The sequence below is a fragment of the Trichoderma breve genome, chromosome 5 (genome assembly GCF_028502605.1).
Source record: "Trichoderma breve strain T069 chromosome 5, whole genome shotgun sequence".
Classification (NCBI taxonomy): Eukaryota; Fungi; Ascomycota; class Sordariomycetes; order Hypocreales; family Hypocreaceae; genus Trichoderma; species Trichoderma breve.
The window spans coordinates 540,129-552,690 of NC_079236.1; the positions used below are offsets into that span (position 1 = coordinate 540,129).

Below are 12,562 nucleotides of genomic sequence, written 5' to 3' on the forward strand. Positions count from 1 at the left end.
AGTCCATCTCGTCCCTCTTCAGATCTAGGACTAGTCACCCATCTCCATCTCTTTCTCAGAGAAACTTCATTTTTCATACATATTCCCTTTGTGTTCAAACTTCTTCGGACGGTCTATTTACTTCAAAATACTCTTGCATTTGCTCTCATTTGATTCATACACACGGTTGACGCCGACTCCCTTTGACAATGAATGAAAACGCTAACACTCCCTCCGGAACAACTTCTCCCCACGTCGAGCCTTTAGACATCAACATCGACGCTGATACAATTGCCAAGTTCATACTATTTAGTCACGAGTTTCCGAGCGGTGATGTTAAAGATTTATTACGCAGGCTCCATAGATATGCCAAGTTACCTCGATATTCTCAGCTTGCTCGCTTCTTGCACGAGTGCGCTTCGATCCTGAAACAAGAAGTCCAAAAGCTGCCACGGCCACTGCGTGACCAAGTTCCGTCATTCCACGATGTCGTTACTCTGGCTTCTCACTGGGAAAAGCTCAAAGCTAGCTCTCTGTGTGGTACTTGGGAGGGTGCTTTCCTCTGCATCTATGAGATTGCGATGCTCATTGGGTGAGCCCTTGCTAGTTCTATTCTCCTCTACTTCTTCCAACTATGAAGAACTCTTTCATATGTCGTCAAGGATAGTAAATGAAACTAACAACTGTAATTTAACTATTAGACATCATGAAGCAAATAACATTCCATACTCCTACGGAACAGGAGAGAACATCTCAGCAACTTGTTTGGCAGGCATCAGCGTCGGCCTCTTTCCAGCCGCAGCAGTAGCTGTATCGACTTCTCTCGTAGACCTTGTCTATTATGGAGTGGAGAGCGTTCGGATGGCTTTTGCCTTTTGTGTTCATGTGGGCCGTATTTCGCAGCTCCTTGAACCAACGGATCGTAACGAGTCAACAAGATCATCCGTTAGCTGGGCCTCTGTGGTAATAGGAGTTCCAGCTGAAGTAGTTCAGGTGGAATTGGATCGCTTCAACGGCCAACAAGAGATTAACGATATTGAAATGAGGACAGTACCTCTGACTAAGGTCAGCATCAGTCATGTTGATCAAGCCTCGGTTGGTGTCACCGGCCCTCCGACTCGTCTCGAGAAGCTCTTCTCCCAGTCTGAGATGCTTGGCTCATCTCGTCACTCACCGCTGCCAATTTCTGGTGGTCTTTGCCATGTATCCAATGTATACGACCTCGACGATGTCCGTTCTATCCTTGAGATAGCGAAAGTCTGGGAGAGATGGGGCTCCCGCTCTGTTCAGCTACCACTGCTCTCCCCTTACACAGGAGGCCCATTTATGGCATCAGATGCATATCATTTGATAGAAGCCATCTGCACCGAAGCTCTAACCAAGCCGTTGTATTTTGACAAGCTCGCCGACGGTGTGGTTGCGCAGCTTTCGCATAATCCGGGACTGCCCATGTCGTCATGCGAAATTCTCCATTACAGGACGTCACTCATTTCGGACACAATCATATCTGATATCACAGATAAACTGCCATCTGTGAATGTTCAGCAGGACGATGTGGTGGATTGGGTCATGCAAGATGAATACGCATTTGATCAGCCTCACGGCATCCCAAGCTCCCCGCAAAACTCCAAGCTGGCCATTGTTGGCATGGCATGTCGCATGCCAGGCGGTGCTGATAGCCCCGAGGAATTCTGGGAACTTCTAGTGAATGGTGTTGATACTCACACCATTGTTCCCCCGGATAGATTCGATGTCGAAGCGCATTTTGATCCCACTGATGAGATGGAAAACAGCATTGGGACAAAATTTGGAAACTTCATAGCAAATCCCGGGCATTTTGATGCTGGATTCTTCAACATGTCCCCACGTGAGGTAAGTTACAGCCCTGACATTTGAACTTGGATGTTTGGCCGCCTAACAATAAAACCATTACAACAGGCTGAACAAACAGACCCGATGCAACGTCTAGCACTTGTCACGGCATATGAAGCGCTAGAGATGTCCGGCTTCGTGCCGAATCGGACACCCTCGTCTCATGTGTCACGAGTAGGAACCTACTACGGTCAGGCTAGCGATGACTATCGTGAGGTAAATGCAAGCCAGAAGATTGGAACCTACGGGATTCCTGGTACAGAACGAGGTTTCGGAAATGGTCGCATCAATTATTTCTTCAAATTCCAGGGACCTAGTTTCAACATCGATACTGCATGCTCTAGTGGCTTAGCTGCTGTTCATGCGGCTTGCTCAGCACTGTGGGCTGGTGATGCTGATACGGCTATCGCCGGAGGTCTCAATGTTATTGTGAGTTATAAGATGGGTTCCAAAACATACAGTATTGGTGCTGACCTGAGAAAAGACGAATCCAGATATTTATTGCATGCTGAACAAGGGGCATTTCTTGTCTAAGACAGGCCAGTGCAAAGTGTGGGATGCCGCAGCTGATGGATACTGCCGTGGGGACGGAGTCGGCTCAGTGGTCATCAAACGGCTCGACGATGCCCTTGCGGATAACGACAACATATTGGCAACTATCGTAGCTGGTGCTACAAATCATTCGGCAGAGAGCATTTCTATCACTCAGCCACACGCCGGTGCTCAAAAAGACAATTATCGTCAAGTATTAGACAGTGCGGGCGTCAATCCTCTGGACGTCAATTATGTCGAGCTGCACGGTACGGGAACCCAAGTCGGGGACGCGGTGGAATCAGAATCAGTGCTCGACTTCTTCGCACCTTCAGGTCGTCGTCGAAACTCCGAACAGCGTCTGAATCTTGGCGCAGTTAAATGTAATATTGGCCATGGTGAAGCTGCTGCAGGAATTGCCTCGTTGATAAAGGTTCTGTTGATGTATCAGCACAACACAATTCCGCGTCATGTTGGCATCAAAACAACCATGAACCCAGTGGTGGTTCAGCATTTGGCTAACCGAAATGCCGGTATCTTGTTAGAAAACAGTCCCTGGCTCCCAAAGTCCAATGGCACAAAACGTTACTCTGTTGTAAACAGCTTCGGTGCTCATGGTGGAAACACAACGCTATTGCTCGAGGATGCACCATTGCCAAGTATCCAAGGAGACAACCATGACTCTTTATCCGAAGCGCAAGCTTGTCAAGTGGTTTGCATCTCAGCTAAAAGCAAAGCTTCGCTTCGAGGTAACATCAGCGCTTTGCTCCGCCATCTTGATGCCAATAAAGAGACAAAACTGAAGGACCTCTCCTATACAACATGTGCTAGGAGAATACACCATCACATCCGTATCGCTGCATCAGTTGCTAGCACTACTCAGCTTCACAAATTCTTGGAAGCTGCTGCTGAAAATGTCGATGCACATGCAAAACACGTCTCCACAGCCAAGCAGAGAGCTGTTGTGTTTGCCTTCTCTGGGCAAGGATGCTTTTACCAAGGTGCCGCAGAGAAATTGTTCCAGCATGCTCCCTTGTTTCGCGATCAAGTCCTCCAGTTAGATCGAGCTGTATGCCGTTTGGGATTTCCTTCTGTACTGGCCGTTATTATCGGTGATGCAGCGAATCTCATTGATGTTGGCCATTCGAAAGACTCGTCTAGTACGGGTAGCCAGACGGGCTATGAAACCCCGGCATCATCTGATGACTCCAGCACCATCTCTTCGACGGTGACAGTGGAGAGCCCACTTGTCGTTCAACTCGCTCTGGTTGTCTTACAGATTGCCTTGGCGCAGTATTGGCGACTACTTGGTATTACACCTGGAGCTGTTATCGGCCATAGCTTAGGAGAATATGCAGCATTCGTTACGGCCGGCGTCTTGTCTGTGGCGGACGCCCTGTATCTGGTAGGCAAGAGAGCCAAACTTACACTGGCCATTTGCGAGCCTGGTAGCCATGTCATGCTGTCTGTCCGCGGTGCCTCGACTGACCGCATCGCCGAACTGTGCCGAGAGAGTGAGAAGGAGCACAATTATGAAGTCTCGTGTATCAATGGGGTCACAGACGTCGTCATCAGCGGCGTACGAGCGGACATGGTTGCGATGCGTGATATGCTACAAGATGCTGGTCTCAAATGTCTTCTGCTAGACATCCCTTTTGCTTTTCATTCTGCGCAGCTGGAACCCATACTAGACTCATTTGAATATGAGGCTAAACGTGTCACATTCAAAGCCCCTATGATTCCGGTTATCTCTCCACTACTCGGAAGATGTGTTTCCGAGGGTGATATCATTAACGAGACTTACTTACGGCGTGCCACGCGCGAGCCTGTCAATTTTGTCACTGCGATGGATGCTGCTAAGGCAGATGGTATTGTTGACGATAAAGCTGTTTGGATTGATATAGGACCTCAGCCTGTCTGTACTTCTTTCGCACGCAATCACTATGAGAAGGGATCGACGCAAACTTTAGCATCACTACGACAAGGCGATAATATGCTTTCTACTTTGACAGGGAGTCTGGCAACGCTGCACTGCTTAGGTCTACCTGTTGCATGGAATGAGTATTTTGCCTCGTATGAGAAATCTCTTCGTCTTGTTCACCTCGAGCCATATCAATGGAATCAGAAGAATTACTGGCTCCAATATGAGGGCACATGGACACTAGATAAGGCGCACCCTGGACTCTCAAAACCCGAGAAAAACAAGGATTTAGGGCCTCCATCTTTCTTTACATCGTCCGCTCAACAAATCATCTACCAAGAATTTACCGAGTCTACAGGGCGAGTGACAATCTTGTCCAACTTGGCTCACCCCGACTTAGTTGGTGCAGCCAATGGACATAAAATAAATGGACGCAGTGTTGTGACTGGGGTATGATACACTTTTCCTTTTCCTTTTCGTCACTGAAATTGTAGAAGTATCGCTAATCACATCTTTTATAGAGTATATGGGCAGATCTTACCCTCACTGTGGGCGAATATTTGTACAAACGCATGGTGCCTGACGCTGACAAGTTATACATGGATGTGAGAAATATGGAGGTGGTAGAGGCGCAAGTTCTATACGACCAGAAGAACTCCGAGTCAGCGCCGCCTCACTTTATTCAGGCGGAGGGAGTCTTGGACATATCAAACAGGCAAACTCAAATAAGCTTGTATACAGCAAATCCTGATGGTACTCACAAGTCTGACAAGGCATTCGCCACAGCAACAGTCGTCTACGAAGATGCCCAAACCTGGCAATCTGAGTGGCAGATAGCTTCACATCTCGTTGTGGCGCGCGCCAATTCACTGTGGAAGGCGGCGGCAGGTGAAGATCTTTCAACCAACAGCAGAGTGAGTAGACTCTCCCAGAACGCCGTGTACCAACTTTTCGCAAACGTGGTAGACTACGGCGAGCGATATCGCGGCATGCAGCGAGTAGCACTGGCCGAAGACACTCAGGAGGCGACTGCAGACATCACGTTGGATATCGACCATCACGGCACCTGGCATACACCTCCTCACTGGATTGACAGTACGTTCCAGCTAGCTGGTTTCGTTATGAATGCTTTTGGTATCCAAGGTACTGGAGAAAACACTGGATCCTCTCGCGACTTTTTTTACATCACACCGGGATGGAATCATTTCCGGCTAGCTGAGAAGCTTGAGCCAGGCCCGAGTGTCAGTTATCGCAATTACGTCCGCATGTTCCCTGTTGAGGGAGAGCCTGGTGCCTTTGCAGGTGACATATATCTGCTACGTGACGAGAAGATTGTGGGCGTGTGTGCAGGCCTCAAGTTCAAGCGAGTTCCGCGTGCTTTGATGCCCATCATGTTCCCCTCTCGCCAGACAGGGAAGAATCGCAACCATGGTCCTATTCCCGCTCATACTAACAAGATCACTGCTTCCCATGTGCCTGAAAAGGTGAAGCCACCAGTTGGTACAGTGTCGCACCCACGACGGCAAGATCCGGCTGTCACAACACAATTACCAGAACCAATTGCACCGACACCACCACCGGCCCAGCAGAAGCAGAAGCAGACAGATGGCGAACAAAACCCTCAGGTAGCCGCCTGTCTTGAGCTCATTGCGGATGAAACGGGACTGGAGTTGGAGGATTTGGCTGGTGAGGCCGCTTTTGCTGAGTTGGGCGTGGATTCTTTGATGTCGCTCGCGCTGTCTGGCAAGTTACGAACAGAGCTAGGCATTGAGGTCCAAGCATCTATTTTCATTGAATGCGCTACTGTTCAAGAGTTGATCAACTGGCTGAGTAAGTGATTGGATGTCATGAGATGCAGTGGTCAAAATAAGTCATAGAGCTTGGGTCCATACTAGATTGTTACAATGCCCAGAGTTGCTGGTGGCTAGATGATGGATACTTCGTTTGCAATAGGTTGAGAACGCAAAGTACGATGATTAGCATGTAGAAAATAGAATATTAGCTCCTAGAACTTTATTTGAGAATTTTTGCACCACTTTTTAAGCAAACAATGGATGCCGTTGAGACACAAACCAGTAAATTATTATTACTAGGCCAAGTTGCTGAAATAACTTAACATAGGTACCCTGCTTACATCAGAATCACAATCACTCAGCGCCACGCCTATTACATTAGCTACATGTATTATCTAACTATGGCAAGTAATAGAAGAAAAAGGCGATCGAATAGTCCGATTATATGCGATTTAAATGCATCGAGAGACTTTATCACTGGGGTAGATGTCTTGAAGATGAAAAATTGTCTATCTAACTAACTATAGCGTCTATAATAGAACTAAAATACAGAAAGCATACACGACGAATCCAATAGTCCTGATACAATTTCGTTTGTCTGGGTTCCAGCCAAGCTTCAAGCAGCCACATGTGAATCTTCGCCTTGCAAGTCTGAACAGTCGGCCCCTGGGAGTACAACTAACAGATAATGACAGTGTGCATATACAACACAACACCATATCATACATTTATTTGAAGAGCTTATAGCCACCGGGAGATTTCTTCTGAAACATACCCTTGGGGTCATACTTCTTGCTAACAGCCCGGAGTTTGGAGAGACTCTTGTTGCCCCAGGTGCTAAGCACGTTCTGTGAGATATCAGCGTAGTTGAGATAGATGAAGTCGAGGAGATATCCACGAGATTTCAAGAATGCCCTTTGCCTGTTGACAATGTCGTTGATGATCGATTGAACCAATGCATCGTCAGACCCATTATCGTAGGCAGCCGTCATATCGATGAGCACATCATCGGTCTTCCCGGGAGTGAGACCAAACATATTAGTGCCATTAGTGACCGGCTGAGGTTGTAAGAGGAACTCAATGAAGAGCCCTTTGACATTGGCGAGAGCGGTGATGCGTTTTTCCCAGATTTGAAACAACTCTGTGTAGATGGCAGCAGGAGGGTTTTGGAAAGTCAAGGTGAGTTGATATGATCTGTAATGATATACGTAATGACATTAGCCAATGTAACTGATTCAACCAATACAGTTATTACGTACCGGCCCGTAGTAGCAGGAAGATTTTCCCCAAAAGTTTCCACGACTTTATCAACAGTGGCAAGCTCCGATGTGCCGCCCAGGTTGGGGATCTTGGTGAAGGCATCGTAAACGGCTGGGTGTGCAACATCTTCAACGTACCACATGGCGTCGGAGACACCAAAACCTTGACCCGTATAATACAAGAATACTCCCATCATGGCAGCGCTGTCGTAATTGGCGGGCTTCATGAAGTTGCTGAAGGCTTTGGCATGTGCCGAAAGCACGCTTTCAGTGTAGTTATAACTGAGATCGCTATACCACATATTTCCTAGTGGGAAAGTAGCAAGATCAAATCGAGTGACGATACCAAAGTTGTTCGAGCCACCCTTCAGGGCGAGCCAGAGGTCGGGATAAGAACTCTCGGTGGCATAGACGACTTTACCGCTCGCAAGAACAACTTCATAGCCGTAGACGTTATCACAGCTGTAGCCGTGTCTGCGGGATAAGAATGTGATACCACCTGAGGGCAAGTTAGCTTTCTACGACCTTGAAAACGGTAAATACTATTAGAACATACCGCCGGTAACGAAACCACCTGCTCCAATACCTGGAACACGACCTCCCATAACGGTCAAGTTATAAGGCACGAGCTTAGGGTAAATGTCGCTGAAAACTGCACCGCCGCCAAGACGGGCAATTTTGTGGTCGTTGCTCAAATCCAAACCGTTCAACGAACGCATATCGACCGTGATGCCATCGTCAATATTTGCGGCTCCGGTCCAGAGCGTGTGGCCACCACCTCTAACAGCAAACTTGACATCTCCACAATCAGCAATTAACTTGATGAACTGAGACACTTCAGAGGTGGTTGTGGGCCTGAAAATGCAGCTAGGATTTAATTCGCGTTCCTGCCCACTGTAGTAGGAGGAAATGGATGAATTGTACGTTGCGCTGTCTGGGTAAAAGACACGGCCCGGAATCTGAGTATGGAGGCGTCTGCATGTCTGCACCACAGAAGCAGCAGCTGGTAGAGCTGCTGCAAGGAAATGGAGGACAAATCGATACATTTTGAATTTATGGACTCAGATGAAGCTCTTTGGCAGTTATCTGGGATTGAAGTGTAGGGCAGTCCAAGTTGAAACGACAGACAAAGAGGGAAGAGAAGAATAAAAAATGATAGTTCCAGTTCAATGTCATGTAAGGAAATTGAGGTCAATAAACGAATGCCGGAATCTCTTGTCTATGGTCTCTATCTCAGATATGAATGGTCATCAAGATTCTTATAGATATATATGTCTTCTTCCTATCCATTGTCTAAAAGTGAGGCTTTCACGTATGAAGGGATGCCTGGTCAACCAGAGGATGCCTCTCAACTGTGATGAAAATAGACGCGCTTCTTCTAGCTACAAAGAGCCTCGTAGCCTGTTTGTGGCAGGGTTTAGACGCCTTGGGGGCACTCTTGATCCCCCGTATTGATGCTGGTGTGATGTTAGTCGGGATGTCGGCATCAACAGCACACGACACGGATTCCGATGGAAAAAATAGAGAGGCAATATTGAGGGCCTACGTGAAGCCTCAAAAGGCTATGCCAGCGGCTGTTCCGGCGCAGACTGCTAGATGTAATCCTGAATCCAGCGATGCCTTCGTGGCCCAAGTTTTCGCCCCATTAACTTCGCCCCATCATCGTATGTAAGCTACAGGGATCCTCGGATCCCGACTTTGGCCCAACCAACGCGCAGTAACCTTCTGTTTATGGAAGCGCTGGGCGCTAATTTTAGATAGGAGATGAGAAGGATGCAGGGGAAGCTGAGCAAATGTCTTTCAGCTGTCTTCGTGGAATATTGACTGGAATATTGAATGGAGGCAAATCACATGGCATTCCGGGGCAAAGGAGTAATGCGCGGAGATCACTATTCTCCTTCAATGCGAAAGTCCTAGTAACCCTGCATAGACATTGGTTCCTTGGGCTATTTTGCATTTCAACCCCTCAGGTTAAACTTGTCGCATGCTAGTTCTATGATTGGAGATCGACAGTTCAATTGAGTCTATAGTGGAGTGTCGCGTAAATTATTGTAATTCTCAGTTCTCTATCTAACAAGTGAGGGTGGCATCTTCCCGGAATTTTTACAACGCAAGAGAAAAACATTCGGCTTAAATCCTTTATCTAGCTGTTGGTCTGTAATATCCTTGACCAGGAGTCTCTTCATTATGACTCTGGGATTCATACTGTAGGTTGAATAGTTCCCGTCGAACAGCAGCCAACTGAGTATTGAGGAAAGCATCCATTCTAAGATGTACTGCACTGTACATTGGATGGTTTTTAGGCTCACTAGTGATAGCTGCCGATTGTTCCGTATTCCAAGAAATGTCTCCGATCAGATCTTCCAGTTCCTGGAGCCTACTAGATACAACTTGGCTAATAAGCTTCGCCTCTAGGTGGCTTTCCAGGCACTGGCCACCAATGAAGAAAGATCTCCGCGACATCTCGACTCTCTCCGTTGGTAGGATGCCGCTATCCATGTTCGTGCTACGGTAGTGGCTATAAGTGTCGATAATGCGCCAGTACCACGCGATGGCCTCAGCGCAGACAATTGTCACAAGAAGTTGTAACTGAGGGCTTGTGTAATAGCAGGGGCATCGGAGTAAGCCCCGCATGGACTGTAAAGCCTCATAGTTGGCGGACAAGACAATGTCCACTGCCCGAGACACCTGCGGCTTGCCATCATGGCTGCCTACGCCCAAGAGACATGACGGGGAACTGGAATGCATTGACTTGAGCAGTCCTGTTGCTAAGCCAATGCAAAGGCCTTGTTGGTTTTGACAAGTTTGCGATTCTGTAGAAGATGCTTTGGTTTCCAAAGGTAGGCTCTTGTTCTCGACATTAGGTGGAGGAATAAAATCTGAAGATGATGGGGGCGTTATGGAGAAGACGTCCTCAAGCCACTTCGGCGAGAGGCTTTTGTTCTCGAAGTCGAATGTATCAAAGTCAGGGGGGCTCAAGAGGTCACCAACCGAGGCGACAAAACTTTCGACATCCATTAGATGATCGAGTGATGCGACTGGGGGCGGCAGAGAAGTTCCGCGATCAAGTTCGCCCGTGACTTCCATGGTGTTTGAAACAATGTATATTGCAAAATGTAGTATCGGAGGTAGGTTTCTGTTTCTGATGCAGAACAATATGGCGATGCAGCGCGCATGTATACTTGCAGCACCAAAATATCTGTAACGTCTTTATGTACATACATGTGATGAGATTAACGCTATATACATGCGTCTGCACTCAGTCTCCCGTAATAATCACTTGAAGCTCGCAGTACGTGTCTTCTCGACATAGCGGCAAGCCACTCAGCTGAGACATTGATATGCATGTCGCTAATGCCTCTCAAATGTCGCTCAGCCGCAGACCGGATGTGGCTCGCTTCCTGTAAGACAAAAGTACGTGAATTGCGAAGGATAAAAGGATTCCATCCGCATTATTGGGGGCTGCGGCCGGATGCATGAGCCAACGGACTTTTGAGTATCATCGCACTTGCGAGAAACACCGAAAGGATCCATATGCTAAACTAATGCAATGTAACGGGGGGATTTTGGTGCGAGTTGCTCATTCCTCCCAACAACAATTACATCACACAGTGTTTCACCACCAACGCCGCTTCCCTATGGCTGCATGTACGTCCGTTCATGTATATGCGTTATGTTTTTTGTGTATAAAAGCAGGCAGATTGAGTCGTGTTGCCAATGTCGGGGCATCCAACTTTCCATACTTTTACTGCGACTCGTCCTTTGATAACTATCGGTTCGATTTTCTGCTGTTCCTCATACGCTTTACTTACCAAAACCATCTTGACTGAACTCACGTTTCGACAAAATGGCAGGAGAACGACCAATCTTCTCCTACACAGAGACGCTTCACAACAAGACCTATCCACAGATTGCTCCCACATTGAAGGACCTCTCAACTGCGGAGAAAGTGGTCTTGATCACCGGAGCCTCTGGTGGCATTGGCCGCGCTACAGCCTCGTCCTTTGCAAAATCTAAGCCGAAGGCTCTCATCCTCCTTGGCCGCAGCAACGAAAAAGACCTAAAAGAAACCGCGAATTCTATCAGGAAGGTTCATGGAGACCTAGTTGTGCAGGAACACTTGGTCGATCTTTCGGATTTCGAAAGAGTTCTTGAAGTATTCCGGCTTGTCGCATCGGAGTTTGGCCGCATCGACGTCTTAGTTCACGCTGCTGGGATCTTGCCTGACCCTGATCTCCTCATTAATGCCAAGCCTGAATCATTTCTCGATAACTATAAGACAACTGTCGTCGGAACGCTAGCAGTCGCGATGGCTTTCCTTGAGGTTAACCCAAAGCCCGTCGCGGAACCCGAAGACAAGAACTCCGCCGACCCCGACGGGACCAAGAAACTCGCGAAAAGGATCTTCACTTTTATCAATTTAACCTCTGCGGGCATTTTTTACACTCCTTACCCAAAAATGGGCGCCTATGTGAGCAGCAAGATGGCCGCTTTCAAGCTCCTAGAGAGCCTTGCAGTCGAGAATGAACACGTACGACTTCACCAAGTACACCCTGGGGTCATCGATACTGCAATGTCTAGGCAGCTAGCAGAGAAGGTAAAATTGGGTCTCCCACCGGATGACAGTAAGTACCTACCGTAACGATCTATCTTGGAGATATGATGAAACTGACATGCCTCTTTTCTTTTTTTGCTTAGTTTCTCTGCCATCTGATTTCCTTGTCTGGGTCGCCTCGCCTGAGGCTGCTTTCCTTCACGGCAAGCTTGTATTTGCGGCTTGGGATGTCGAACAACTCAAGAAACGCAAGAACGAAATTTGGAACGACGGCAAGCCAGGTGGTGATCTTGGGTTTGGTATGAAGGGGTTCCCGCGATACGTTAATGGAAACCCTGCATTTGGAGCTTAAAGTTCACAAATGGGTTAAAGCAAAGTAACCTTGCAAGGTGAAGTTACCGTCAGGAGACCATGAGTCATATGCAGATTATATAAATAAAGCGAGAAATACACCGCCATCGATGTCGAAAGTTGTAGCGCATGCTTTATGATTTAAAAAGTGATTCTTAATAATAAGCTTATAGTGGACCTGTTGGGAAGAGAGCAATAGGCGTTGCTGCTATATTGATAAGCTGATGATGCTATATATTGACGGAGCTAAACACTAGTGAAACACGAAACACAATTTTCCTCATGTTGCTTGCAAATACTC

At 47.5% G+C, this 12,562-nt stretch overlaps 4 protein-coding genes across 4 annotated transcripts; 2 read left to right on the forward strand and 2 right to left on the reverse strand.

Moving 5' to 3' along the window:
• Positions 1-188: 188 nt before the first annotated feature.
• T069G_07873 (starter unit:ACP transacylase in aflatoxin biosynthesis domain-containing protein) lies at positions 189-6,141 on the forward strand (the record flags this gene model as incomplete). Its single annotated transcript, XM_056175083.1, has 11 exons — positions 189-571; positions 681-901; positions 950-1,624; positions 1,685-1,851; positions 1,918-2,280; positions 2,336-3,542; positions 3,618-4,753; positions 4,825-4,926; positions 4,990-5,398; positions 5,447-5,803; positions 5,858-6,141. 11 exons carry the CDS (start codon positions 189-191, stop codon positions 6,139-6,141), a joined length of 5,304 nt encoding a protein of 1,767 aa, XP_056026032.1.
• Positions 6,142-6,824: 683 nt separating this feature from the next.
• T069G_07874 (FAD binding domain-containing protein) lies at positions 6,825-8,401 on the reverse strand (the record flags this gene model as incomplete). The annotated part of the gene is made up of 4 exons (XM_056175084.1): positions 6,825-7,290; positions 7,356-7,662; positions 7,702-7,854; positions 7,912-8,401. 4 exons carry the CDS (start codon positions 8,399-8,401, stop codon positions 6,825-6,827), a joined length of 1,416 nt encoding a protein of 471 aa, XP_056026033.1.
• A 1,093-nt stretch (positions 8,402-9,494) lies between these two features.
• Positions 9,495-10,442, reverse strand: T069G_07875 (aflatoxin regulatory protein domain-containing protein; the record flags this gene model as incomplete). The annotated part of the gene is made up of 1 exon (XM_056175085.1): positions 9,495-10,442. One exon carries the CDS (start codon positions 10,440-10,442, stop codon positions 9,495-9,497), a length of 948 nt encoding a protein of 315 aa, XP_056026034.1.
• A 760-nt stretch (positions 10,443-11,202) lies between these two features.
• T069G_07876 (short chain dehydrogenase domain-containing protein) lies at positions 11,203-12,262 on the forward strand (the record flags this gene model as incomplete). Its single annotated transcript, XM_056175086.1, has 2 exons — positions 11,203-11,980; positions 12,054-12,262. 2 exons carry the CDS (start codon positions 11,203-11,205, stop codon positions 12,260-12,262), a joined length of 987 nt encoding a protein of 328 aa, XP_056026035.1.
• Positions 12,263-12,562: the final 300 nt, after the last annotated feature.